Source organism: Crocodylus siamensis, chromosome 3 (assembly GCF_052110815.1).
Source record: "Crocodylus siamensis isolate JL-2025a chromosome 3, ASM5211081v1, whole genome shotgun sequence".
In the NCBI taxonomy this organism is placed as follows: Eukaryota; Metazoa; Chordata; order Crocodylia; family Crocodylidae; genus Crocodylus; species Crocodylus siamensis.
The window spans coordinates 49,056,559-49,083,937 of NC_143397.1; the positions used below are offsets into that span (position 1 = coordinate 49,056,559).

Below are 27,379 nucleotides of genomic sequence, written 5' to 3' on the forward strand. Positions count from 1 at the left end.
AAAAAGGAATGCCACTTTGTTGTGTTTGACCCAGACAGGTCACCATCCAAGCCCTTTTATTTGCTTTCATTTACAGACCAAGTCCCAGGAGTGCAGTACCAGCTGCATGAGCCATAGGTGCTCATCTGCATGCTCGCCATGGACTTGAGTGGAGTTAAGGGCTTGCAGCCCTTTTCCTCCCCTAGGATGCATCCCAAGTAGGAAGGGCTGGATGCAGAGTGCACTGGAGGTGTCCAGCCAGCCTTTTTAGGTGGAACATTTGGAAGGAAAAGTGGCACACACTTGTTGAGAATTTGCTACAGAGAGCTGGAGCAGCCCTATTAAAGAGCAATGGGGAAAAGTGGGGAGGCCAAGCAAGTATGCCAGCCATTTCTTTGAATCCGATTCACTACAATGCCATCAGTTCATTTGGATCCTACACTCTTAAACAGGCTACGAAACTTGCAAGAAATGGATGGTCTTATACCTATAAAAAAGCCAGCTAAGAAACAAATCCCAGGGATTTCACGCCGCATCCTGAGGCTCCTTGTCCCCCCCCAGTTACTCCTGGGAATTATTTTTCTCGAAAAAACCCTGACAAGTAGCTGATGTGCTCAGGACCAGACGCGTATCAGCCGCAGGGAGATGCCCCGAGAGAAAGACGCCCCTTAGCTGGTCAGAGCCGACGACTTTCTTTTCACACTCGCGCCTCGCGCTCCCAGTGCTCAGGGAGGGGCCAGCGCAGACCCCCGGAAAGCGCTCGCTGCACGGCGGCTCATGACACGTTTGCTCTCGGAGCGCCCGACCCCGGGGCACGTGACCGCCGCGACACGCCCGGCAGCTACCGCAACCCGACTCCGCCCGGGGGAGGGGCCAACTCCGCCTCGCGGCTCCTGAGGCGCCCGCAACCAAGAGAGTCACGTGACCACAACAGCGCGTCACGTGGCCCGGTCTTTCCACCGCCCGGCAGAGCCCGGCTCCTGTCACTGCTGCTGCTGCGGGGCCCCCACTGGGGGTGGTAAGTGTAGGGTGGACACTGAGCCTCCAGCGCCAAGGAAGGTACCGGGAGCGCGGCTCCGCCACTCCAGCGCTTCCGGTTGCGAGCGGTCACGGGGCCTGCTGGGAATTCCGGACTGTGCCGGCCGCGGGGCTTGTCGGGAGTTGCGGTCTCGGACTGCCCCTAGGCGGGTGGGCGTGACTCACGGAGGGGGCGGGGCCTGTCGTGTGCTCTGAGCGTGTTCGGTCGCGTCTGGGGGCGGGGCGGGGCGGGGTGGTCTTCTGGCTTCTGTGGGGCGTCGGGCAATCCCTCCGGGTTCCGGTAGTGCAGGGATGGCCACCGGAGGGCAAGCGGAGCGGGTGGGGGTGGGGGCTGGAGCGGCCGTTGCGGAAGGGGGTGATCCACTCCTAGTGCCTCTGCATACACAACCCCAGTAGGAGCTCATCGCTCCTGGTGCACCGCGGGCGTGGCTGGTTCTAAGGGTGTGTCTACACCTGCACTTCAGTGTGCGTTAACCCATTTTAATGTGCATGAGTGTCCCTAAAAACCATGCACTTTCGCTAATGTGCATTAGAGCATCACTAAAAACCTCCCCACCTAGGAAAGTCCTACCCAGTAGAGCCTTCCATCCTGTGAAATAAGCACCATAATGTGAAGGAAATATGACTAGATCCTCCTTGCACCAGACAAGTTGGAGGTAAACAGCCTTTCTCTGAGCCTAACCTGCATAAAATGAGCTGTTTTGAACAGGAGATTTTTACTACGCCTTTGACTCTCCTATGAAATAGGAACTTTAATTTCTACCCAGGAGAACATTTACAGTCTCTTCTCCTGTGCCCAGAGAAGGGTACTTGTGCCTGAAAGCTTGCAATTAAAGAAAAATTTGCAAAAATCTAGTTGGTATAATAAAAGATACCACCTCTACCATGAATTCTGGTCACTAAAAACCATGCGCTTTCACTGTTGTGCGTTTGCTAGAGGTGCACAGATCCATTGGTCTGATATTGGATTGGCACCAATATAAAGAAAATTGATTGTATTGGAAATTGGCCTGGTGCAGCTGATAATTTGGCCAATAAATGCCTGTGCATGTACACAGCCACAGCACAGCGTGTAGGCAGCGAGGAGCACAGCCTGGCAGCTTGGAGAGCATTAACTAAAGTGCATTAATGCACATGTAGATGTGCCCTTAAAACATCAGGATGCTGGGCCAGGTGGTTTGGTTACTGCTGTCACTGTCAGAAATCCCTTACTTGGCCCTCTTATGCTTTGCTCTTCTGCCGCTGCCGAGAGCCGATTCCCTCTGTAACTTGTATTTTGCCTTTTTAAACTTGAGAACATTTCTAGTGGACACTGGCTTTTCCTTGGGTGGTTTTGAGTCTTCAGTTAATTGTAGGTGTTCGCTTGCTGCCTAATCTAGTGTTAGAAGGAAAAAGCTGTAAATTCAAGTTACAATGACCGTGCCTGTGTGGTTACATGTGGGTACAAAATTAGCTGTTGATCTAAACCCTGAGTCTGAACCAAATTTTCACGCTTGAGCACCTAGTTAGGCAGTCAAATAAGTGAGGCCTGGTTGCAAAGTTGACAATCACTTCACTTGATTGTGGTAGGTATTTTGGGTGCTAAGCACCACCCCTGACTAGGGTATTTATATTTAAATGTTTCACTGAGGATGGGTCCTTAATTGCAGGCACCTCTTTTTGAAGTTTGGTCTGTGTGATCTGCTGGAGGTTACACTCTCGGTCAATGAAGAGATGGTATTAGGCAGTTTCTGATTTCCAGTCTTACAATCAGAATGCTTTATGTGATGGGCTATCTGGTAATGATTTGGCCCAGGGGTTTTGAAAGGATAACAGATGATTGGAGGGCTTGGGATTCCCTTTCCTCACCAATCAGACCCCAGAGACTCACCCTCCATGTTCCCTGATTGGCCCCTCGGTTCACCTGGAGGGAGATAAAAGGGGCAGCTCAGCTGATTGGGGGAGGGAGAAGGTTAGTGAGGGTCTAGGATGAAAGTTTCAGAGCTGGGCCAGTTGCCTCAGAAGAGCCTTAAGGAGCAGGACCTGCAGGCAGCAGTAGGACCCTCAGCAGCATAGGGAAGGGGTTGCAGTGTGGTGTGCGGCTGGCAGGAGAGTCTCCCCACTGGGCTCTAGTCTTGCCTGTGAGAGGCTACAGCCAGAAAGAGAGGTTCCCCAGCTCCAGCAAGAAGCCGAGCAGTGACCTGCGAGGTTCCCAGCTCTGCTTCCAGCTTCTCCAGCAAGAGGCTAGGAAGCTTGACATGAGGCAGGGGTTCCTGGAAGGTCAAGACCCCTTGCAGCTTGGAGCAGCACCAGCAGTAGTAACTGTGTGGTAGAGTGTCTGCCTACCACATGGGTGACTTGAGTTTAAGTCCCAGCTGGGTCAAGTAGGGGTGAGTGAAGTGACAGGGAGCAATTCTTCTTGCAGTAGAAGGGGGTAATTGTGTGTTCTCTCTTTCTCCCCCCCTGCAGGTACCTTGTCCCTATACTTCTTGTTATTTGACATTTAATATTTTGCTAACCAATATTGTTTATTCTGCTGTTTGTGTTTTTATAGTTTGTTAAACCTGTCTTTTGTCAACTGGATGAATACATCTATGAGCATAAGTGTCTAACCTCTATTGAATCCTTGGGGCATCGCAGTGTTCCTTATAACATGTATAAACGAGGCGGTATGTTCCCACTACTGTTTTTTCTCATTAAAAGGTATATGGTTAAGTCCCCATTGGTGATCTGGCCCTGTTCTATAGGGGGAGGAGAGTCCCTACACCTCCCACAGCGCTTGTGCACCAGCTCTGATCCCTTCAGTTGGAGAGGGGGTACATCTTGGAGTACTGCCCAGGTTACATTTACTTTATGCTTATTCACAAAACAAGTCACGTCATGAAAGAAACATGACCCCTCCCTCAGAGGGAAATGTATTCTCACAACTGTGATAGTCACCATGTTTCTCTTACTAGTTAAGATTTTTGTAGTATTGTCTGTAATTGAAGAAGATTGGATTATTCAAAGAAGCTATGGTGCTGTTTGGCTAATACATAACAGTATTTTCCAGGCTAGTTATTAGCAGATTATTTACAACAATCCATGAGAGCTGTGATGGGGCTAGCATTTTATTAGGAATTTATGCAATTGCTAAGCATGAAGAGCCACAAGAATGTCATAAATAACCCCTAATGTTTTAAATGAACGTGATGGAGAGATGCATTCTGGAGAAGGTACTAATTGATGTACTATAAGAAGAAAAGAAGTCTCTGATACTCTGTTATCAGCCTAGCCCAGCTTTCCAGTTATCCTTTTATCAGCTCTGGCAAGTTTTCCTTCAGCTGTCCCATGCCTCATGTAAGACCTGCTTTTCTGTGCTGTGCAGGCCTGTTTCACAGAAAGCCCTTCTTCAGAAAACAGTTACATATGGAAAAATAGCAGCCTTGGATGTGTTGGGGACATAGAAGCAAACTGAGGCTACAACTAATTACTCTAGAGCTTCACTCCATTTTCCCATCTCTGCTGTATGCTAGTCTGGATCTAAGGTATTGCTATGGCTTGCTGTGTTGCTGAGGAGTTAAATGTTCTTGTCTCTTCTGGAACTAGATTAATTTCCTTTAAAGTGGCCCCTCTCCCCCTTTACCTATTTTCTTTACTATGTAGAAATACTTGGGCTTTGCATTCTTTTTTTTTTTTTTTATCCTTTTTTGCAAATAACTTTTAGCATTTAATTATTTATTAAATATAATTATTTAAACCAGTAGTTCTCAGCCTTTCTAGACTCAAGGCACCCCCTCTAAAAAAACAAACAACCCCCCTTAATTTAGTGGTACCCCAGTTCAAAAAACAATTTAACTATTATTGAGCATGGAAAAATAACAGAGCAATTCTTTTGTTACAAAAAACCTCAGACTGTAACAGGTCAAAATTATTTTTGATACTGTGGATTCCTATTTGAAATCTCTGGGTTTATTTTTTGAATCATATGTAGGTCTTTGCAGACCTAAGTGCTAGTATGTTGTGGCACCTCTTGGCACCCTTAAAAGGATTTCATGGTACCCTAGTTGAAAATCACTGATTTGTAGTTTGTGGATTTGGCTCCCCTTGCTTTGATTTATATGGAGAATAGAGGGTTATTTAGTTGGTTTAGAATGGCACAAGAGAATGAGAAATGGTTTAGAACTTGTTTAGTGGCAGGCACATGTGTTATAGCAGCAGTGAATCCTACAAACTTAAGTCTAGTCATGGATTTTACTGAAATGGCTGCCAGGAGATTTATCTAATAGGCAGGCTGTATGTTTTATTAGTGCCTATCCAGATAAAAATTTGGTTATGAACATTTTGAGTAAATAGTTTTATGAATGGCTAGGGCATCTGCAGTATTCTTGTGTAACAACCCTAAATATTGTTTTATGAAAGGGCTTTTTAATATTTAAAGAGCATGGATTCACACAATTCAACCAAACAGGCTGATAAAGTGGAGACTGATCCTCTTGTCTATATTAGTAGAAAAGAAGACATAAAAAGATCCCAAAGGGTAACAGCCAGCGTGAATGGTAGAGAAGTAATTGTTTTCTACTATGAAAAGAAATTTTATGCTCTGGACTCTCGCTGTTATCGTAAGTTTGTTTTGTTTTTTTTGTTATAATATAAGTAACAATTTTAAATTTAATCTAAAGTAGGTCATGATTCTAACTCCATATTCCACTACATTTTAGATGCAGGAGGTCCTTTACAACTTGCCGATATAGAGGTATGTAAACATTCTAAAAGTAACACACACACACAATCATTTAAAGTCTCTTCATGCACTTTTTAATAATCCCTGTTTTTAAACTACTCTCTTACTTTGCACCAAATAATGTTCTCAGTAAGACTAGAGTAATTCTGCTGAAAACAGTGGGTTTACTTAGGATTTATACTAGTGTAAGTAGAGTAAAATTTGTCATCTTCTCTCTTCAAAGGATGGTTCTTTTCTAGTCCTTAACTTTTCAAAGTCCAAAGTGTTCTCAGTTCCTTGTGGTTTGAGAGACAACCCAGGCCAGGTAGTTTTTAGATTAACAGTATAGTAAGTGCCTAATTCGTATTTGACACGTTGAACAGTTATGAAATCCTTTGCTCTGTGCACCAGAGAGACATGTTCTCTGTTAAAAGACACTTCAGAACAGCATTACTCCATTTAGGATGAAAAACACTTCTTAAACATATTCTCTTTTTGAGATCAAAACAACCATTAGCTGGGGTCAGAATCCTGCTTTTTTCCCCTCTCTTGCTCTACCCAGCACTGGTAGAGAACTGCCAGGTAAATGCATTATGAAAGATTCAGAAGAAGGCCTAACATTGGGCAGTGGTAGAAAGAACCTCCCACAATATCTGATCCAGTGGTCCAGTCGGGGATAGCAGTAACTATGCTATTGAAAATGGAACTTGATGTTTCTGCCTTGACAGAACAGGATGTCACAACTAGGCCACAAGACCATATTTTGGCTTGGAGACATTTCATAGAGAACAGTCAGATTCTGGTGAGTTATCTTGTTCTGTTTTTTTTTTTAGGATGTCAATGGACAGCCATGCATTATTTGTCCCTGGCATAAATATAAAATTACCTTGGCAACAGGAGGAGGATTGTATCAAGCAATTGACCCAACAGAGCCATCAGCCACACCAAAATGGAAATCCAAAGGAGTAAAGCAAAGAATTCATAGGGTTATTGTAGACAATGGAAATGTTTATGTGACTCCTCCTGACTTATCTGTCAGTTTTGACTCTGATTTCTATGCAGACAAATACAAAAAGACTGGAGGGTCCATTGAGAAAAAATAATGCAAGACCTGAACATCAAAATTTTTGGACAAAATGCAAACACTAATGAATATTCAGTGAAGGCATCACCATTACAGGATGAAGAAAAATTGTACGCAGTTATGTAAACTATTTTTAGATGTTGATATACAATGAAATGTTACTGTTAATTTTATTGCTCTGAAAACATTCAGGAACATAGAAATGTGTAACATCATAAGGAAATATCTGTGAGAGTCTCTAACATGCAAGTCTGTATTATGGCAGTTTTTTTATTTTTGTTCTTGCCTTGCACAAAGAGAGTGAGTGTATACACACACATTAGATCTGTCTGTAATGGAAGTGTTAGAAACTAAGTTTCTGGAGTTAAATCTTTTAATAATAATGTAAAATGTTTTTCCTACTAAATTATTATTATTATTATTCATAAAGCAAGCTGACAAAGTTTAAGTTAAATATCCATTTAAGGATAAAACTTGTTCTTGTATATCAAATGATTTAGACCAGGAGCAGGCAGTTATTTGGGCCTAGGGGCCCATAAGCAATTCTAGGGAGCTCACAGGCTAGTCAGCAGACCCTGCCACTCCCGCCATCAAAACCCCAACAGCCTGCAGGCAACACACCCTGCAGCTCCTGTACCCGTGCCCAGCAGCACCTCAGTACACAGCCCCAACCCTAGCCCCCTCCAGGCGCACTCCAGCTTCACCCTGGCAGTGGTGGTGGAGAGGAGCTGTAGGGCAGCCCAGGCATGGGTTCCAGGCAGCTACAGCAAGAAGGGCCCAGCAACGGTAAGAGGGAGACAGGTCTGGGGGAAAAGCAGCTAACAGCAGCTTCTGCCCAGCTGCTGCTGCTGCTGCTGCTGCTGCTCCTCAGCGTGGGTAGGTGGGCTGGAGCAGGGCAGGTCAAGGGTGTGGCTGTGTGTGCGGGTCCCTACCAGTACCAGAGGGGTGGGGCTGGTAGCGGTGGCAACTGCTACCACTGGGCCGCTACAAATGAAGTCCAGCTGTGGAGTCAACCCAGCCTTGCTGTGCACCCAAGGGTGGCAGCAGGACACACCATGGTCCAGGTGGAACTGAGGGGCCTGCTGCAGGCTGGACAAAGTCCCTCTACAGCCTGCTTCCAGCCCGCAGGCTGTATTCTGGCCACCCTGGTTTATACCTTCCATATAAGCGTGAGTTTTTTAAATCTGATTGACTTTTCCAGGTCAGAGGAAAATCTGCATACTTTAAAAAAAAATCTTAACGTGGGGCCAGATATTCTTAAAGTACAAGGTATAACAGAAAACAAAGGAAAAGATAAACTTTCCCCTCTTTAAAGGGGAAGAGGAAAGCTCTTTGTTGGGACTTCCCCAAGAAACAGCCTTATTCAGTCCTTCTCCCCTGAGAAGACCCCCCTGCAGTTGGTGCTAGTGTGGCTTCATAAGGGGCAAGCTCTGACTTTGGGACTCTGGCTCTTCTCAGTCCCTGGCTTCCCCCGTGATCCTCCTCCTCTGGGAACTTTTTGGGTACCTCCTGGGAAGGAGGGAGGGTATTTTCTAATTTAAAAGTAAAAGGTTATCAGGATGCTGATGTCTTAAGCAGCACAACAGATGCTGCTTCAAAACAGTCTTCATTGTGCCATTCCAGTTCCTTCTGTCTTCACTTGGACTTTTCTCTGTCTGCTGTGGGACCTTTTCTCCAGCTCTCTCAGAGCTTCCCTCTTTATCCTCTGGCTCAGTTAGCCATACATGCAACAAAACAGTTACAAAACTATAGTCATACCCTGGGGACAACAGTCATCCAATACAATAAAACATTAAGTCATGAGGAGCCCATTAGGGGCAGTCTCTGTGCCCTGCTGTCTGTTTTAGATTATGATCTGCCCGTGGGGTAAAAAGAGCATCTAGAGCAGCAGTTCTCAACCAGGGGTCTGCAGCCCTTTGGCCCAGCCCCATGCAGCGAGGAGCTACCTTGGTCCCCACCTACGAGGCATGGGCATGGTTAAGGGTTAGGAGGAGTCATGGAATTGGCCCTCAAGGCCAAGATCACAGACACCTGCGGTCATGAGAGAGATCGGGCTTAGGAAGCCCCAGGGCAGCCTCTCTTTCTTCTAAAAAATAATATCAAGGTGGGGCAGATGAGTGAAGAAGAGGGTGTCCAAAGAAAAACAGACTAGACAAGGGCTGAGTGGCCACCAGGGGGCACCATGGCCACCCCGGAACAGCACTTGTTACTTGGGGAACTGTTTGCAAGTGTTATTTACAGTAAAGCCTGCCCCCACTAAGCCCCACAAAGTGCTCTCCAGTGGGACTTAAGGCTAGAAGCCAGCTCACCTAGCCTCCTTCATCACACAAAGCACTTCTACATTTTAATGTGCATTTTCATGCCTATTTCTGCATGTGTGATTACCCCTATTTTTCTTGGTACAAGTACTCCTCTCTCTTATAGTGTCTGAACTCCTTCCGGTAATGCATTAGCCAGCATGACTAGCAGCTATTGTGCATGTTGTTTTTGCTTATGCTCTCCCTAAAATGGAAAATTTGTTGTGCAACATAGTACTTTGTTTTTCAGGTTGGCATTTTTTTTTGCCAAGTATACACACTGCTCTGTATTTTAAAGAAGTGTGCCTTGTACTTGGAGCAGAAATTTCTAATGGGTCTTTTGTTCCTATGGGAATTCATTATAGTCTCAGATCTGCCCACACAGAAAGCTTGGTGTCCTTGACAGAAGCTTTGCTTTCATATTAAAAAGTTTCATTGTCCCTAAGGAGCAGAACTGTCATTCAGGATGGGATGGAGTCTTCTGCCAAATTGGAGATTATTAAAAGCATTACTCAGGATTGCTGCTGCAATGTGAAAGCTTAGTGGTAGTGAGAAATCGAGGAATGCTTTTAAATTACTGAATTGACCAATTGTGGTTGTGAGTCTTTGATCAAAGGAAACCATGCCTGGGCTTCAGCTTTTTCATAGAAGTTAGGGAGGCAAACAAAAGAAAGTACTGTCTTACTTGGGTTCTGCTTCAACCTACTGTTCTTCAACCATAAGTTTTTCTCATTTGAGCACCGGACTTTCTTGGTACTCTTGCAAGCACTGCTTTGGGTATCTTACATATACACTTATGTGTGTATACAGAAGATACATATGCATTATGAAGGTAGGCACACACAGGCTTGTGAACCTTGGACCTCACTTTATTCAAATCTGGCCTTTAAGGTTGTATGGAAATATTAAAAAATATAGCATACATAATGGTATTGCTGCTACTCTAGAATTTTGCAGAATAGAATGTAGAGGAGCACATTCTGTCAGCTTTGAAGCCAAGCAGGTTTTTCGGTTCATATTTCTGACATAACTGAATATGATAATTTTGAAATTACATAGCATTTTGGAAAATTTAAATGTTGTGGTACAATGAAGACAGGAAAATCTGGGTGAGAAGAATGGTTCAGCCACAGTAAATGTAACAAAGTATACATTAACCAGTTTACTCATAGTTTACTAGTAGACTTAAGTTATTAGAGACTGACCAGTAGTATTTACTTTGATATATTAAACACCAGAATAAAAAGCCGTGCCATTCATGCAAGCTCAGGGATATTAAAATACTAGCTTTCTGTGCCAGTGAAAAACTTGCTGTAGACTACAGTACCAAAAACATTCATAATAGGCCCATCATATTACAACTATGTGGAATGCCATGATTCCAAAGAAAGATGTTCATTTTTTTCACTAGATGGGAACACTGAAGATGCTAATCCACTTGTATCAACTGATACTTTTATTAACAGTAAACGTTAAGTGTGAGTATGTTATTTCCTTCAAGTCTTAAGATATATTTAGCATACCAGCAAATAGCTCACCATACTGCTTAATTTTCATGTAGAACTGCAGTGGATTTTTCTTGGTCCAGTGCAGAATGTAGGATGTGAATACTGCTGCTTAGTGAATTTTCAACAGGAAATTCAGAAATGACTTGTTTCACTGGAGAGGGTACTGTACATCTTGCTGCATCGTCATATTTCAGGGATAAATCTTTTTTATCAACACTATCCTTTGTGTTTTCTCTGGAGGACTTTCCTTGAATGATCTCTTTTATTTTGCTTAGTACTGTGTTAATAAAGAGTGCCTATTTAAAAGAATAAAGATATATTTTAGTTTGAGAAACCCAGGAATTTGGATTATATATTGTTGTGTGTATACATTTAAAATGCACATCAGCCATGTTAAGTACACTTTAATTTGAGACTTTATAACACATACTGATATATTAACAACAAAGGGCTTGATCCTGGAAGATACTGAGCGCTCCAGTCACAATATAGCCAAGAACTTAAGCATGTGCTTAATGTTAAATATGCAAGTATTCCAAATGAAATCAGTGGTACTGCATAGATGTTTACCATTATGTACATAGACAGACATGGTTCTTTGGGTAAATGTGATATCTATTAGACTAACTAAATAGTTGGAAAAATTGTTCTTTGCAAGCTTTCAGGCCCAAACACCCTTCTTCAGGCATAGGGAGAGTCTGATGGTGTTTTGTGTGCTCTCCTGGGTAGAATGGAGCCAATGTGCAAAATGCAGGTGGCAGGGACAAGAAATGTAAAACCTGCAAACATTTCTCCACCACTCCCACAATAACTACATCCCACAACAGAACCATCACCATTCCTGGATCTTACATCTGTACCTCCAGAAATATCTCATCCAGTGCACAAATGCTCTGATGGAATATACGTAGGAGAAACCAAACAACAACTGCACACTAGAATGAATGCATGCCGAAAATCTATCAAAGACAAAAATACCCAATTACCTGTGGGTGCACGCTACTGACAAGACAACCACTCTCTCTCCAATCTCTTAGTTCTAATCCTCAAAGGGAATTTGTAAAACACCTTTTGTAGATAAGACTATGAACTCCACTTCATAAGTCTACTGGATACAAAAAAACATGGACTAAATATAGACATTGGATTTATGGCACATTATAACCTACCTGCCATCTGATAACCCCAAGTAACCTGTCTGAATTTTACCAGCTACATTGAATTACCAGGTCAACATCCTCCCCCACATCTGTCTCACAACTATTGTCTCCCATTCCCTCTGATCTTCATAGCCATGCATTTGCATTTTCACAAACCTGCATTATGTATGTTGGTTTCCATTCCACCCAGGAGAGCATACAGAACTCCAGCAGACTCTCCCTATGCCAGAAGAAGGGTGCCTGTGCCTGAAAGCTTGCAAAGAACAGGTTTTCCAACAAATTAGTTGGTCTAATAAAAGATATCACATTTACCCAAAGAACTTTGTCTGCCTATGTCCTTAGACCATCACGACCAGAGCCCTATTCCATTATGTACAGACTTAAGTGCTTTGATGGATCAGGGCCAGCAAGCTCACTTCGTTGGATCAAGCATTTAATAGAGGTTCCATCACCACAGCACTTAAGTATCTCTGCTTGTAGTTTAAAATGACTTGCTTCTAGGGTAAGTGCCCTTATGTCTGACAAACATATTGATACAGTTATTCCAGTAAAACAGTTTTCCCTACAGGATGTAAATGCTTACAACCTATTCAGCTATTTTAGAGTTTTTCCATTGTCTTAAAAAGCAGCAAAACTTGCTTCTTAAGAAATCAAACTTCTATGGGCTTTAGGTTTTACATTTAACCCACTCTTTAATATACCTCACTGAAGGATAGCATTCATTTGAATTTCGGTGTTTAATGTATTTTTGACATTTGCATTGGAAAGAGAGAATCATTAACTGAGACTACCGACCAAGACTTTACAGCAAAGTCAGGAATACCATAGCTATATGCATTTTTAAATTCTTGCATGAATAATTTGCATCCCTCACTCTGACTTTTCTTTGCCTCCCATTTTTTCCATGAAGATTTTTGTAATTTAAAAATATTCCAACCTATTACAGTTCTCAACAAGCAGTATTTTTCTTTTTCTACATCTTATATTTTTTTGAAACACAGTTACCATATTTACTTGAATCCAAAGAGTTTGTTTGTTTTGGCTTTTTTCCCCCAATCAGCATAAGTGGGGCAGGGGAGGGGGAAGTCTTATCTTATATTTGAGTTACCAGCCCCAGGGCAGGCAGTGGTTCAGGTCTGGCTTCAGCTCCTGGGTTCAGAGTCAAAGCTGGAGCTGAGCCCCACCCCCTGCCCTTGGCCAGGGTGGCTTGTGCAGTGTGGGAAGGGGTGTGTGGCAGGAGGAGTACATGAGACAGACCACACAATGGGGATGGTAGGGGGAGTGCATCGGGGAGATCTCACAGGCTACCTTTCTCTGGCCATTTGTCCCATTTCCCCTTACCCCACCTCCCACTTACATTCAGCTCTGCCTCCAGATCCAGCCCTGGACAGGCACAAAAGGGAAGGCATAGGCTTGTGGGGGGCAAGAGGCTGGAGAGGTAGGTAGGGATGGCAAGAAGTGGTGGTCTTGCCCCTTGCCCCCCCTGCTGTTTTGGGAAGACAAATTTAAGATGGCTCTCCAATAATCAGATTTTATATATGGAAAATGATAACAAGCTTATAATTTTCCATGTACTGAATCTAATGATTGGAGGCTTATCTTAAATTCAAAACCATCTTGGATCTGGGTAGATACAGTATATTCCTATCAAATAACTGTGTATAGTGCTCTTCAGTATCTTCATTAATGATCTGGATTCAGGTGTCAGATGCAGACTGGCAAAGTTCACGGATGACACTATGGGGGAAGGCAGTTATGCTGGAGGACAGGCTGGGGATACAGGCTGACCTGGACACACTTGCAAAGCAGGTGTACCAAAACCTGATGGCATTCAACATAGAGAAATGCACAGTACTTCACCTTGGGAGAAAAAAACAGCATCGTGCTTACAGGCTCAGCCGTGCTACGCTTGCTAACACCACTACCAAAAGAGACTTGGGGTCTTGATTGAACAGAAGATGAACATGAGCCCCCAATGCGATGCCATGGCCTGCAGAGCAAACCAAACTCTGGCATGCATCCACCAGTGCATCTCAAGAAAAACCAGGGATGTCATCCTCCCACTTTACTTGGCCTCAGTGAGGCCACAGCTGGAATACCGTGTCCAGTTTTGGATCCCCCCCACTTCAGGAGGGATGTGGGTAAGCTCGAGAGAGTCCAGAGGAGAGCCACCCATATGATCAAAGGCCAAGAGAGCAAGCCTTACAAAGAGAGGCTGAGAGACGTGGAACTCTTCAGCCTGGTGAAGAGAAGGCTCGGGGGAATTGGTGGTTGCCTATAAGTATATAAGGGGGTGCATCAGGATCTGGGAGAACAATTGTTTGCCAGAGCTCCCCAAGGGCTAACTAGGTCTAACAGCCACAAACTTCTAGAAGGTCAATTCAGACTCAATATAAGGAAAAACTTCTTTACAGTCCAAGTGTCCAAGGTCTGAAACAGACTCCCCCCATAGGTGGTGCAAGCACCTACTCTGGACTCATTCAAAAGGCATTTGGATGTCTATCTTGCTGGGATCATTTGATCCCTGCAGGCTTCCTGCCTCTGGCAGCGGGGAAAGACTCATAGATGTTCATAGATGTAGGGTCAGAAGGGACCTTATAGATCTTCTAGTCCGACCCCCTGCAATGGGCAGGAGAAAAAATCCTGAATGTAGGGTCCCGAGCATACACCCAGGCTTGGGCTTGCAACTCTGTGGCCCCAGAGTCAGGACACTGCCCCCTTAGCCAGACAAGTACACTTAAGCCTGACAAGTAGGTCCCTTCCAGCCCCTAATGTCTGTGAATCTATGTCAATGAAAACTAATGGGATCATAGTAACACAAAACTGGTACATACTGACTTCAGTGAATCGTTATTTGGCTTTTCTTAGAAGAAATTTAAATACTTCACTTGCCTGACACCACCTTTTTATTTTTTTTCAAGCTTCTAAACCAATAAGAAGCAACTGGTTATAATTAATAAGTGATCAGGGGTTGGAGTAGTGCATCTAATAACATAGCATAGGGGAATGTAGGACTGGCCTGTAGGACTGTGTGAAATTTCAGCAGCTGTTTCATTTCAGAGGTGTTTGGGCTTGTCTCGGCGCCCAAAACACTAAATTCAAAATGAAACGGAAGAGTGGTGGTAGATGGGTCATTTTTGACCTGGAGAGACGTGGGCAGCGGGGTCCCCCAGGGCTTGGTCCTCGGGCCTGCACTGTTTAACATCTTCATCAGCGACTTGGACAAGGGGGTGAAAAGCACCTTGTTCAGATTCGCAGATGACACTAAGATGTGGGGAGAGGTGGGCATGCTAGAAGGGAGGGACAGGCTACAACTAGATCTTGACAGGTTACAGGGGTGGGCAGATGAGAATAGGATGGGATTCAATACTGACAAGTGCAAAGTACTGTACCTAGGGAGAAAGAACCAGCAGCATACTTATAGGCTGGGGAACTCCCTTCTCGTCAGTGGAGATGCAGAAAAGGATTTTGGAGTTATTATTGATTCCAAGATGATCATGGGCCGCCAATGTGAGGATGCAGTCAGTAAGGCTAACTGCATCTTGTCATGCATCCACAGATGCATCACGAGCAGATCCAAGGAGGTGATACTCCCCCTCTATGCAACATTGGTCAGGCCGCAGTTGGAGTAGTGTGTCCAGTTCTGGGCGCTGCACTTCAGGAGGGATGTGGACAGCATTGAGAGGATCCAAAGGAGGGCCACTCGCATGATCAGGGGGCAGCAGGGCAGGCCCTATGAGGAGAGGCTACAGGACCTGAACTGTTGAGCCTTCACAAGAGAAGGCTGAGAGGGGATCTGGTGGCCATCTATAAACTTACCGGGGGGGCCTGCGGGGAACAGGAGAGTCCCTGTTCCCCAAGAACTACCAGGAGTAACTAGGAATAATGGCCACGAGTTGACTGAGAGTAGATTCAGGCTAGACATCAGGAAGCACTATTTCACAGTCAGGACGGCTAGGATCTGGAACCAACTTCCAAGGGAAGTGGTGCTCACTCCTACCCTAGGGTCTTCAAAAGGAGGCTAGATAAATCACCTAGCCAAGTTCATCTGACCCTAGCGTTCTTTCCTGCCCATGGCAGGGGGTCGGACTTGATGATCCGCTCAGTTCTCTTCCGACCCTACCAATTATGAAACTATGCAAGGCTCTGGAATGTCTCCAAAATTAAATGAAACCATCAGAAACATTTTGGAAATGTTTCAGAATATTTCAGAGGCACCCCCTGGGAACAGTCTGGCACAGCCCTCCTTTTAAAGTGCTGGGAGGCTGGGGCCAGGCAGAGCAGCCATGAGGGCTTCTCTCGCAGCTCCCCACACAGGGGTAGAGGCAGGCACAGCCAGAGGAGCCATGGGAGAAGTCCCCCTGGCTGCCCTGCCCAGCCCCATCCCATACCTGGCCCCAGCTTCCCAGCACTTGAAGAAGAAAAAAAAAGCCCTGCACTCACCTGCTACAGGAATGGGGATTGGGGCCTCTAGGCACTTATGGCAGAGCCCCCACACACAGCGTGGGACAGTGGGGGGCAACAGAGATCACCCCCCACACCTGGCACCCACACAGCAGCTGCCCCATGGCACAGGTACATTGTAACTCAGCAGGGCACTATGCACTGTCTGGGAGCTGGGGCCACGGGCTGAGCGGTGCCAGGCTCCAGCTGAGTGCTGGAGCCACCCCAGTTCCTAGACAGGGAACTGGGGCAGCGCTGTGCCAAGCCGTGCTGAGCTATGCGGCAGCTATCATGCAGGTGCCAAGAGGGGAAGGGGTGATCCCCACTGCCCCACGCTGCAGGGCAAGGATCTGCCACAAGCCCCTAGAGACCCTGATCAGTGATCCGAAACACCAAAACAAATTGCTGTCCTCCAAAAGGGCCAAATCAGAAACCAAAATGAAACATAGCCAATTTGCACAGCCCTACTGTCCTGAGTCTGTAAGACTGCAGACTCTCTGCATCATTTACAACAGGACTGTCAAACTCACCCTGCCCCCATAAGCCAGATCCAGACTGCAGGGCTCCTTATGGGTTGGATCCGGATGTGACAATAAGGTAAGTGATGGTAGTGGCTGTAAGGTTTAGCACAACTGTCATTTGCAAGCGTAAGCAGGACTCTGTGCCCTGGACTTCAACAGCAGGCCCTGCCCTTGCTTCCCCTGCCCCCAAACTGTCAGTCCTTTTACCAACCCTGTGAACCACACAACCAGTTCTGGAAGCCATATGTTTGACACCCTGTTTTAGAAAAGGGCCTCCAGTGAGTCTGCTAGGGGTCTGGGGCTGCAATAGGCTGAATGTCACTTAAATCCCTTGCCAAACATAGGTGCCAGAACTCAGCCCCTTGCACGTATGGGGGTGGGGAGTGGCAGAGGTGACTGGTACCATTCCCCAGAGCTACCTATAAGACTGATTTTATTTTTTGTAGATTTCCTAAAAATTTGCAGTTAAGGCTAACACCTTCCATGATTGGAAACTTAGAATCTAAATTTTTGGAAGGTTTCAGCCAAATTAGTTTGGCTGTTCTCTGACAAGGTGATGGGGAAATCTTTTTGCCATTTTTAGAAATTCTGATAAGCTTTTATTTCAGTGGTGGTGTCATTGTGCTTTAGAACAGGACCTTGAAATCAGGTGCAGGGGGTGACCCTGCATGTCCTGGCCATGCCTTTTGTTCCTTTTCAAGATTAATTTGACAAAGAAGTCAGCTTCTAATAAACTGCACTTTGCACAGAATTCAGAGGTCTGCTAGAATTTATCCGCCAAGTCTAAGTGTTCTCCCACTGCTGAGCATGCTTCTGCCCATTACAGCTCCTACAAGTGATTACACTGCACGTGTGCTATCTCCACAGACAGACATTCTAACCCAGGACTTTCCTTGTCTTACAGCTCATGACTACTGACTTCGGTAGGAAAAGACAATTAAATTGAAAGCAGGGGGAGACTGACTGTCTTATGCCTCCACTGTGCTTCCAGAAGTATAGAGAAGCTAGCCACCTGACTTGAACTTAAGGAGAGGAAGGAAAGGCACAGATTGGGGGAAAGAAATGGATGGAAGTGTGGACGGAAAGAGAGACATAGCTGGGACTTGTGAGACAAGAAGGTTGGGACTGGGACTTGCTGGATAAGGAAATGGGATCTAGGCTGACAAAGACTAGGCTGGGATTATTTGGGCAAGAAGACTGGGCCTGCAAATGATAAATCTGTAGAGGAAAGGCTATGACTCACTAGATAAAAGAGCTTGGACTAACTGGACATGACAGAAGAATGGGACTGAGATAAGCAGTTAGGGATGGAGAAGAGATAGGGCTGAGAGAGTGCAAATACATGAATAATTCAGAGAAAGAAACAAACAGACCATCTCTGCCTTGTATTTAGTGCTTCTATAATGAACAATTTAAAGCTGCCTCCCAAAATTCTACCCTCCCATTCACTCCGGGGAAGTTTTATTTGGTGGGAGGAATAAACGCTCTTGGTTTTTCCATTATTAAATTAATATGGCAAAAGAAAAGGATTATGTTTTGTGCCTTGGCTTGTAATTTTGCAGATCTGTGTACATGCTATATTGAAATGAAGCCTGAACCAAGTAAGCAATCAGGTATTTAGCAGGTAGTCTCTTCATGAAAAAAACAGGCTGAAGACTGCAGTTTGCATTGATGCCAGTATTTAAACCTTATTCTGATGGGTAGGTTATCACATAAACATTAAAGGACAGTGTAATCAAGAAGGGCCTAATTTTGAGTAGTATCTTATATTACATATTATCCCATTGTTTTGACTGGGGATGATACAAGACGTACCACGAACAAGTGTTGAGGCAAAAACATCAGGTCCAGATTAAGCTAATTAACTTACCATATAAATTAGTGTTGCATAGAAAGCAAACATTAAACTGGTGATAGCAGTCTTTGCTGGATAGCAGATCACATCGCATAGTGAGCATCTTGTAGTCTGAAGGAAAAATAGTTGTTAAGAACTGCTTTTTTGCTGTCAGAGTACTAACAGTACTTAATAGGAGAATGTAGTTCCCTATATCCATGTCCACGTCTCAAAAAGGCTGCATTCATACACATTTGTTGATTAAGTCTTTTTGATATCATTATCAAATAGGAACAGTAATATATATTGTCTTCTCTGCGGATCACAAAAACATACAGGAAATGCAGGCATAAGGGGGGGTTGCATTCACCATAGCCTTTTCTTTAGCTTGCCTGCTCTTTTGTCTCGGCCCCTCCAGAGGGTTACAAGAGGGGGTTACTGCTGTAGAGGTGGCTGAGTTCTCTCCCCATGCGGAAGGGGGAGATCATTGTATGTGTGTGTGTGGGGGGGGTCTCCTCTGCTCACAGATTACAGGGGCAGCCATGGCATCTGCTCTTAGACACTGTTTTCTCATCTGTAAATCTCCACCTGTTTTTGCTCAGTGAGACATTTTCCTGTACAAGTACTAAGCTCTGCTTTCAAGTTTCATCCTGTTATGAATTGTTACTGAAAATAGTTTATGGCAATTAAAAAGCACCAGAGCTGATAAAAAGGTCAGTTTTGCACACAGGAACATCAGTAAGCTCTGGAACAAAAATCCCGATTAAAAAATCAGAGATATGTAAAGCTTGTTAGAGTAGGTCAAAAATCATAATTTCCACTAATATTCCTTACCTGAATTGTATAGAGTGGTGTGTGAGGATTTTGCAGAAGGCGCCCTGACAGCAAGTCCAGCTCTGCAAATTTTCTTACCAGTTGCGGCTGCAAGAATTTGACCACGGATTTTGAAGCAGCAGATACTCTGCTTAGCACATTGATAACTCTTACTGCATGAGATGAGGAGAGTACACTTGCCACAAATGACACTGAGCCCTGCACAATGGAATCATTCTGCTGAAAGAGAAGGATTTAAGAAATAATGTGGCATTTTAAGAGCATTTTACTTAAGATACCCTGGCTAATGGGGAAAGGCCATCCCAGAACTGAACGCTTAATATTTAAGCCTATATAAGGAAGATATTCTATTAACATTTCAGTTACTCTTAACTGAACACTATAAATAACAGACACCAAGTGCAATGATCTGAATTAACTTGACACAATATAAGCTATAGTAGGAAGAGATAATCCTACCCTAGATTCTTCTGCAAAGCACCATCGTAGTTTACCCTTACTGTCTTGCAAAATGATGTACATATATTTCGCACGGTTAGCTCTGGGAAATGAAAACAAAGCTTTTAGAGCTATTGTGTGGCCACTGGTTATCACTACAGAGGGGCCCAAGGCTACTTTCTCCTCTGCACTATTCCCAGCCCTATGCTGGCTCAGAACAAGCAGAAAACTGCCATCATCATCTGAATTTAAGAAGTCCTATGGATGTTGAGGATGCTCAACACCTCCCGTGAGGATGTCACCTTGCAGTGCTCACTGTAATTTTTCCACCTGACTCAGCATCAAAAGCAAAGCTGAAACTTAATATAAATTTGGAAACACAGGTGTTCAAGCTGAGAAAATGAGACTATCAACTCAGAACATTGATAGAGGATGGATCAGATTAAACTGAACCCATGATCAAAGCCAAATAAATTTAATATTTGGTTCTAGGTGAGTTTTCCTCTTGATTTTATTTGTAAAATTGACACCTGATTAATATTGTGATGAACATATGAGAAATGTGCAAGAGAGAGAGACAGAAAGACATGTTCTACTTTAACACATAAAAATATGGTCTACTTTTCTGCTCTGATAATGCTGACCACTTGTCTGCCTGTCCATTTCTTTATGCTTTCTTCTGTCTTCTTAAATAAGGTGCTTCTGAGCTGAAAAATAAAGCCACTTCTCTCCCTTTTAAATTCCCCTTCCTCAAGACCCACTTTTTCATGACTGGGGAGTAAGTAATAGATATTGCAACTGAGGGTTAATCAACAGACACATCTGATGCATATCAAGAAATGAGACTTGTCCATCATCACCTTGACCATGGTTGCTTGTATCTTGCTCCCAAATCTCTTTATCGGTATTCTTGGCTGAACACTCTTCAAGCCAAAGAAGAAACAGCAGTAGTATGGCAATTCAAACATGTATATTAGTCCAGTAGACAGGCTGGAGGCAGTGGGGGGTGGGAGGAAGGTGCAGGGGAAGAGAGGATTCAGTTCTGATTCACACCATTGGGTATTACCACTATACAAATGGCATTAGACAGGAAGCTTTGCACAAACTTTTAATCCATGGTTTTCAGGCAGTTATTATTTAGAAACCTGACCTTCCATTCAGCACCTCCAGGGGATTCAAACAAAGATTGGAAAAAAAAAACCAAAATGCAAACTCTAATGCATCTGTGTGTGACTTTCTCTGGGGTCTCACTTTTTGATACTGAGGTTCTCCAGCTGCCCAAGTTGTTCCTGTGCATGTCAAGAAGTATCTCAGTCTGACAGTGAAACAGCTCAGGGGTAGACAACCCCTGGCATGGGTGCCAGAGTGTGGCACTCAAAGACATTTTGCTTAGCATGCATGCTTCTGGGTGAATGGTGGGGAAGGGGCCAGGGCTACATGGCCACAAGAAGGATCAGGCCCTTTATGGCTCCCCCACCATTTGCCCCTGGCACACCAACATCTTACAAGTTGAAGTTGTAGGTGTTTTTGGCACTCTGCCCAAAAATGTTGCTGATCCCTGGCCTAGCTCATACCTAAACCCAACTGAGATATAGAAGGTCGCTGTTTCTTCACCTATTTCCCTTACGGTGTGGGAAGGGGTGATTAGGAAGGTGTTATCTGAGTGCACCTTCCATGTGAATAGTGGATCATACTTTACAGTAGGGCTGTCCAACTTCTAAGTAGTTGGATGCTGCATGTCCTATGGGCCATACTAATGGAGACTGCATGCTGCAGGGGACACAGCCTCCCCCCGCACCCAGGCTGCATATTATGTGCTTGAACACAGTCCTCCCCCACTGTAAATGAGCAGGTTCCCCTTTGCTGCACTGTGTGTAGTGCCCCACCTTGCCTTCAGCTGCCTGGTCATCAGATCCCTAGGCACTGTGCCACGCTGTTGTGTCCTGGCTTGCCCCACTCCAAGGGGCTGGGCCATGCAGTGGAAGCTAGAGGAGGAGGGAGCCCCTAGCTCCTGCTACAGCCAGAGTAAAAAGTGCAGCCACAGCTGGATGGAAGGCTCAGGGCTGCATGATGATCCCTGATGGACCACATGAAGCTCAAAGGGTACCACTACCAGTTGGACAACCCTACTTTATAAAAAATATGGCAGTAGCTGCCGCTTTCTTTTGAACACAGCTGGAAGAAGTTGTTCTATAGCATAAGACAGCTAAGAAATTAGAACATTTATTTAGAATGTGAAAAAGCATGGGTTCAGTTCCATTTTCTATCTGAGCTGATTCAAACCCACATCTCCCACAGCTGGGAGAGTATCCCTATAGCAGCTTATAGGGCTTTTCAACCTTTTTGTTAAAGCTGCTCCATATTGCCAAAAAATTTGAGAGAGAGTTCAACAGGAACTATAGCTCTCCTTAATGAGTAGGGAAAAAGAGTCCAAGATTCCAGTTCCTGTCCAAGGTTCCCCCTATTTCCTCTTCTGTAATAGAATCATATATATTTGAGAGGCCCTGCCTGCAAGCCCCATAGGGTAGACAGTCCCAGCCATAGCCAGCCTACTAGTGGCATGACGCAGACGGGCATGTGCCGCACCTCGAGGGTCCCCTCGGGCTCTGCGGCCCCACCCCTGGCACCTCAGAGACGGCCACCCAGACAGAGCCCATGGTTCCAGGCTCCACGCAGATGGAGCCCCTGGTTCTTGGCTGCAGGGGCTGCCTGTCCCTTTTTCAGGCTCTGGGGCCCAGGAGCATGGCCACCTCCCCTTGTGGTGTCTGCTGCCTACTGGGGTCTCTGGCGCGCCAGCTGGAAGAGCTCCAGGCCACAGTCCAGAGACTACGTGCCATCAGGGACTGTGGGCAGGAGACAGACTCCTACTGCCAGGCCCTTCTCCCCCGGGAGCCGGAGGGGAGATCACGGTCTCCCTCCAGGACAAAGAAGGGCTCCAGGACCTCCCACTCTGTCCAGTGAGGGGCACGGACCAAGGTGGTCAAGGGTCCTAAGGCCCGCTGCACCAAGGCCCCTGCCCCGCCAGAGCTTAGCAACAGGTACGCACCTCTTGCTGCTCCAGCAGAGCCTGCTGAGTTGCCAGCTCCTGCAGGCAAGACAGGCTCAACTGCAGCTACTGCCCCCACTCTCCCCAAGACAAAATGTAAGGTGTTTGTTGTGGGAGAGTCCATCCTGAGGGGCCTGAGGGGGTAATCTGCCACCCCGACCCCTTAGCCTGGGAAGTCTGCTGCTTCCCGGTGGCCCACATCTGGGACATTGCGGAGAAGATCCCTAAGCTCCTCCAGCCCACAGACCACTATCCCACGCTCCTTATTCCTGTGGGCATCAATGACACAGCTCAAAGCGCTCCCAGCCGGGTCATGAGGCTCTACAGGGATTTGGCAGCGGGACTAAAGGGTCTGGGGACACAGCTGGTGTTCTCGTCGATCCTTCCAGTCTGGGGGTATGGGCTGAGGAGGGAGAGGAGGATCCACGTAGTCAACCAAAGACTGCGGCACTGGTGTCATCAGGAAGGTTTTGGCTTCCATGACCACAGCCCGCTCTTTGGCGAGAGAGGCAGCGAGCTGCTGGGAAGAGATGGCCTCCACCTCTCTCCCTTGGGGAGGAGGCTCTTCTCAGGCAGACTGGCTGACCTGGTCCACTGGGCTTTAAACTAAGCCCGCTGGGGGATGAGGGGACTACCGCCACTGCTGGCCTGCTGAGTAACCCTTGCAAAGCCAGCAGGCCAAGGCACTTAAGGGAGCCCACCCCTGCCCCAGCCCTGGTACAATCTGTGGGCAAGGCAAGAGCCCCCAAGGGGACACTTGTCTGCCTGTACACAAATGCCTGGAGCTTGGGGAATAATCAGGAGGAGCTCGTCCTCCCGCTTAATGCAAACAATTATGATGTTATAAGGATAACGGAGACCTGGTGGGACTCCACCCATGACTGGACCACGGGTATAGATGGATATACCCTGTACAGGAGGGATCATGTAGATAAAAGGGGCGGGAATGTAGCTCTCTATGTTAAGGAAAGCTACACATCCCTGCAAGCTGATGTTGGCGACCCCATGGAGAGGAGAGTTCAATAAGAGTGGTTGCTCCTCAAGGGACCGATCCTCAGTGCACAAGCTAATTCGATTCCATCTCGGAGGAAAGGCAGCAAGAGGGCACAGCAGCCCCCTGAGGCTAAAAAGAAAGGCCTACAAAGGATGGAGGATGGGATTCACCTCCAAGGAGGATTATTCTGCACTGGTCTGGTCCTGCACGGAGCAAACCAGGAAAGCCAACTGAACTCCAACTAGCTTCGAGCATCAAGGACAATAAAATGTCCTTTTTCAGATATGTGGGGAGCCAGAGGAAAAGCAAGGGCAAGCAACATTGGACCCCTGCTGAACCAGATGGGGCAACTGACAACTGATGCCTAGGAAAAAGACAACCTATTAAATGGGTACTTTGTGTCAGTCTTTCATCAGTCCCATGGGACGCCCATGCCCGCTACGGGATAGGGCAGTCCGGGTGAGGGAGATCCCCTGCCCTCCATTAATGCTGACCTCATGAAGGAACACCTTGAGAAGCTGGATACCTTCAAGTCAGCCGGCCCTGACAATCTACACCCCAGGGTACTCAAGGAGCTGGTAAGCATCATAGCTCAGCCTCTGGAATGGATCTCTGAAAACTCCTGGTGCTCTGGTGTAGTGCCCAAAGACTGGAAGTAGGCCAATGTGGTGCCTATCTTCAAGACAGGGAGGAAAGTGGAGTCGACTAACTATAGGCCCATCAGCCTGACTTCTATCCCGGGGAAGATCTTAGAAAAGTTTATTAAAGAGGCTATCCTTAATGGACTGGCCAATGCCAACATCCTAAGGGATAGCCAGCACGGGTTTGTTGCAGGTAGGTCTTGCTTGACCAATCTCATTTCCTTCTATGACCAGGTTGACCTATCACCTGGACAAGGGAGAAGAGATTGATGTCATATATCTTGACTTCAAAAAAGCCTTCAATCTGGTATCCCATGATCACCTCTTGGCAAAACTGGCCAGTTGTGGCCTTGGGTCCACCACAATCCACTGGCTGGGAAATTGGCTTCGTGGTCAGACCCAGAGGGTAGTAATTGATGGAAGTCACTCATCATGGTGTCCTGTGACTAGTGGGGTCCCCCAAGGCTCTGTCCTTGGACCTATATTGTTCAACATCTTAATTAATGATGTGGACATTGGAGTCAGAAGAAAACTAACCAAGTTCACCCATGACACCAAACTTTGGGGCAAAGCATCCACACCAGAAGACAGGTGGTTGATCCAAGCTGACCTGGACATGCTCAGCAAGTGGGCAGATGAGAACCTGATGTTGTTTAACACTGAAAAATGCAAGGTTCTCCACCTTGGGAGGAAAAACCTGCAGCATCCTTATAGGCTCGGTAGTGCTACCCTGGCTAGCACTATGGAAGAAAGAGACTTGGGGGTCATCACAAGATGAACATGAGCCTGCAATGTGATGCTGTGACTAGTAAAGTGACCAAAATGCTGGCTTACATCCATAGATGCTTCTCAAGCAAATCCTGTGAGGCCACAGCTGGAGTACTGCGTCCAGTTTTGGGCTCCACAATTCAAAAAGGATGTGGAGAAGCTTGAGAGAGTCCAGAGAAGAGCCACGCGCATGATCAGAGGTCAGGAAAACAGACCTTATGATGACAGGCTGAGAGCCGTGGGGTTCTTTAGACTGGAAAAGCTCAGGCTCAGGGGTGATCTGATGGCCACCTATAAGTTTATCGGGGTGACCACCAGTATCTGGGGGTACGTTTGTTCACCAGAGCGCCCCAAGAGATGACGAGGTCGAACGGCCATAAACTACTACAAGACTGTTTCAGGCTGGACATAGGAAGAATTTCTTTACTGTCCGAGCCCCCAAAGTCTGGAACAGCCTGCCATCGGAGGTGGTTCAAGCACCTACATTGAACACGTTCAAGAGCAAATTGGATGCTTATCTTGCCGGGATCCTATAACCACAGCTGACTTCCTGCCCTTCGGGCAGGGGGCTGGACTTGATGATCTTCCGAGGTCCCTTCCAGCCCTAATGTCTATGAAATCTATGAAATATGAAGGGAAATAAAACACACACATGCTTTACAGTCAAAAAGTATGTAAATCTCTAGTCCACTGTGTAGGCAATGACATTCAGCCTTATCTAGTCAGACTTATTTTCAAAGGTAAACCAAAAATACAATGTCCTCCCTCCTTTCTAACCCCAACACAAGGGCAGTGGGGCACTGTGGCCTGGTGTTCCCCCAGATACCATCTAGGGCAGAACTGTTCCACAGTAGACATACCTGTTACATACCTTCCTGGGAGTGGAATTGGAAACACTCCATCTAGCGTCCCTCACCTCCTCAACCTTCCAACCAGAGTTTCTATTAGCATGGGAAGTGGCAGACCAGTAGCAGATAGTGAAGGTGTAAAGCTGCAAGGATGGGGACCTATGGCTCAAGCTGGATTTAGCTTCCCACACTGCCTACAACCATGTCAGTGGGGCATGATTGGTTAACAAACAAGGGTGAAGGATCTTTGAGTATCCCAGGAGGGTGGCAGGAGGCTGCAGAAGCCTACCTGACTGAGAGGAACTCCTCACTACATCCTATATATAATAGGGTGGATAGGATCATTAGGGTTTACTGGTGTGAGACTTGAAAAGTATTGGCCTCCCCCAGCTTTGTTAATGCTCCATCAGCCTAGAGCAGAGGTTCTCAAACTTTTTTTTTCGCAGACCACTTGAAAATTGGTGAGGGTCTCGGCAGACCACTTAATAAACTTGTTTTTGTTCTACAAATCAAAGTACACAACTCATATTTTAGTATCAGCAGTCTTACCTTACAGACACTCTTGATTGTTCTGCAACCTTTCTGCGGACCACCTGAATGGAGCTCGCGGACCAGCGGTGGTCCATGGACCACAGTTTGAGAACCTCTGGCCTAGAGCATCGCATAGGTATCAAACTCTGATACTGTGTTTAACTTACAGAAATCAATGAAGAAACAAATAATCTAAACTGGCTTGGATAGTAATACAATAGGACTATTCCACTTCCTAATCTGAATCCAAATTAGGACCCACTTAAACCAGGTGGCTGTAGTAGGGCCCTTTGTCTCTACATGACTCTATACAGAGTTATTGTCAGGAGTCAGCAACCTATGGCCTGCAGGCTGGGCTTAGCCTAGGAAGTAACTGGATCTGGGCCTGTGATACATCCCAATCAGTAGCACGTGACTTACCCCAGCACAACCTTTCTCCACTCTGTACCATGCTACCGATCCCCTCCACAGCCCTTCCTGCCTTCTCCCTCCCCAAGGCAGGCGATGCTTACTGGAAGTGAGCTCTCTCTGCCCACCTCTCCCCGCACCTATGGCAAGCACTGTTTACCAGAGGTAAGCTTTCTTCCTCCCTCCCTCCCCTGCCCTGTCTTCTGACATCAGCAGCCACCTAGTTCCCCCTTCTCCCCTACAGGAGGGCAGTGGTAGCCTGTAGCCCAGTTGGCTTGCAAGCACCTGGCCCATTGCTCCAAAAGCTTGCAGACTTTGGTCTATGT

At 46.0% G+C, this 27,379-nt stretch overlaps 2 protein-coding genes across 7 annotated transcripts in view; one reads left to right on the plus strand and one right to left on the minus strand.

Moving 5' to 3' along the window:
* Nucleotides 1-10,625, plus strand: RFESD (Rieske Fe-S domain containing). Of its 6 annotated transcripts, none has more exons than XM_090038288.1 (6): nucleotides 4-1,038; nucleotides 3,551-3,665; nucleotides 4,364-4,523; nucleotides 5,485-5,597; nucleotides 5,697-5,731; nucleotides 6,532-10,624. In XM_090038288.1, exons 3-6 carry the CDS (start codon nucleotides 4,426-4,428, stop codon nucleotides 6,799-6,801), a joined length of 516 nt encoding a protein of 171 aa, XP_089894414.1. In that variant the 5' UTR covers nucleotides 4-1,038; nucleotides 3,551-3,665; nucleotides 4,364-4,425; the 3' UTR covers nucleotides 6,802-10,624. The 6 variants fall into 6 exon arrangements, with proteins under 6 accessions (XP_089894418.1, XP_089894415.1, XP_089894413.1 ...); XM_090038286.1 differs by having other exon boundaries at nucleotides 4-997; XM_090038290.1 differs by having other exon boundaries at nucleotides 5-997; nucleotides 5,488-5,597; nucleotides 6,532-10,623.
* Nucleotides 10,625-27,379, minus strand: part of SPATA9 (spermatogenesis associated 9) — an 18,459-nt gene continuing 1,704 nt past the window's right edge. Inside the window, exons 3-5 of the mRNA XM_090038285.1 lie at nucleotides 19,380-19,598; nucleotides 18,582-18,677; nucleotides 10,625-10,883 (exon numbers count right to left, since the gene is read on the minus strand). Of these exons, the coding sequence (XP_089894411.1) occupies nucleotides 10,626-10,883; nucleotides 18,582-18,677; nucleotides 19,380-19,598 (573 nt within the window). The 3' untranslated portion in view covers nucleotide 10,625. The remainder of the gene's footprint in view (nucleotides 10,884-18,581; nucleotides 18,678-19,379; nucleotides 19,599-27,379) is intronic.